Source organism: Frankliniella occidentalis, unplaced genomic scaffold (assembly GCF_000697945.3).
Source record: "Frankliniella occidentalis isolate FOCC.00 unplaced genomic scaffold, Focc_3.1 Scaffold303, whole genome shotgun sequence".
Lineage (NCBI taxonomy): Eukaryota > Metazoa > Arthropoda > Insecta > Thysanoptera > Thripidae > Frankliniella > Frankliniella occidentalis.
In genome coordinates, this window is record NW_026267428.1 from 184,875 (window position 1) to 186,648 (window position 1,774).

Genomic DNA, 1,774 nt, shown 5'->3' on the forward strand with positions numbered 1-1,774 from the left:
GGGGGACGCCAGGGGGAGGGGGGACCACACGACCGGCAAGCGGCAGGCCCCGACTCGCCCGACAGCCAGCCTTGGCTCGTTCAGTCTGCTGCAGACACTAGTTGAGCGCGGACGCTCGCCGCTGCCCGGTACACGCTCACGACACTGCAGCTCTCGTACTCGTCTTCGTCCTGTGCGCCGACATGACCCCTGTAGTAGTGGTGCCCCAGTGATACAACAAGCTAAAAGTTCTCAGTGCATCAGTCCAGTGGATTACTCTTCTTTGTGGATAACCTCGCCGTCGTCGCCATGGTTACCAGCGGAGCCAGCGTCGCCTCCCCGACCGGCATGTCCCTGCCCCAGGGAATGCCCCCGAGCCCTCTGTCGCCGTCGGAGAGCATCCCTCAGCGGAGATCAGCAGAGAACCGACGGGTAGGTGTCTTCTCTAATCAGGCAGACAAGTAGTAATAATTGTCGGCCATGCGGTCCTTCGCCGCCGAGCCGAGACTCGCGGCCTACGCGGCGGGTGCGGCGCGGGCGTGCTCGCCGTTGACGTCGCCGCCCCTATCGTCCACTTCTGTTTGCGCCCAACGGATCGGGCTGTATTTCGGTAGAGGTTATCCGCCAGCGCGGCCTGTCGCCGCGGCGCGGCATTGTGCCAGCGCAGCGGTCAGGAGGCCCGTCGGGCCAGCGTGGGAACGCGTGGTCGGCGCGGCGCTGCGTCACTCCAAGTCATCGCACTTTACCGTTCGGCCCGCGGCCGCTGCTCCCCCGCCGCCGCCGCTGGCGCGCTCGCACGCAGCTGCTGGACTCTCTCACGCCGCCGATCCCGCCCCTCATCCGGCTCCTCCTGGACCCGGATCACCCGAGACAATGGGCCGCCCGGTGCGCGCGACCCCTCCTCGCGGGTCAGCGTCCGGCGCACCCGGCGGCGGCGGCGTCTTCGCCAATTGCCATTTTCCCATGGGTGCAGCGGAATGAGAAGGGGTGGCCGGGTGGGTCCGCAGAGTCAGGGGGCGAGGGAGGGTAAAGGGTGGTGCGTACCTGGGGGAGGGAGGAGGAGGAGGGCTGCTCCCCCCGGGCCAGAGCAGCCGTGAGATTCCGGAGCAGATGCACCAACCGCCGGCCGCTCCCGCTTCACGCCGCCACCTTCCGCCTCCGCTCCCCCGATGCGTGAAAACACGGCGCATTCTCACGCACGGCGCGGGGCCGGCGGGGGCGGCCGGGCCGGCTGCGGGGGAGTCCCGTGGGAGCGGGCCGGGCCGCGGCCCAGGTGGACACACCGGCGGAACGGACCGGCGATTTGGGAAGTTAGAGGAGGGGGGCGGGGGCGTTCCGCGAGCAGCACCTTATCGGGTGTACGGGGCCCGTTCCCACGATCTCCTTGGCGGGGCTCCCGCCCTCTGCGGGGCCCTCGGCGCACGCCGCGATCGCACTTAGCCAGCTCCCCCACTCCTTCCCCCGGGGGGTCTATGTGAACACAGCTGCGCCCCTCGCGTCCCCTTCCTTGGCGGAGTGCCCCACGCGGCCACCGAACTTTGAGGCGGCGGCGGCGTCGCTGGCTCTCTGCTGGGAACGCCGGCGTCGTGTCTCACGCCGGGCCGACGCCGACGCCGACGCCGAGGGGGGCCCTCCGCGGCCACACGGACACGTTCCGACGCGCGACTGACCGCTCCCGTCCCCACCCCTCTCCCCCCTGTGCGGCGCGGGCACCGAGCCGCGGCGGCGTTCATTCCCAGTCGCGCTCCGCTCTGTTGAGTTTTCTCACACTTATCATGAAAAGGCGCCCCCCCCC

The 1,774-nt window shown here is 70.0% G+C and overlaps 1 protein-coding gene across 1 annotated transcript in view; it reads left to right on the plus strand.

The window, feature by feature from the left end:
- The first annotated feature begins 45 nt into the window (after nucleotides 1-45).
- Nucleotides 46-1,774, plus strand: part of LOC113201720 (protein hairy) — a 3,870-nt gene continuing 2,141 nt past the window's right edge. The window contains exon 1 of the mRNA XM_026415598.2: nucleotides 46-411. Within this exon, the coding sequence (XP_026271383.1) occupies nucleotides 289-411 (123 nt within the window). The 5' untranslated portion in view covers nucleotides 46-288. The remainder of the gene's footprint in view (nucleotides 412-1,774) is intronic.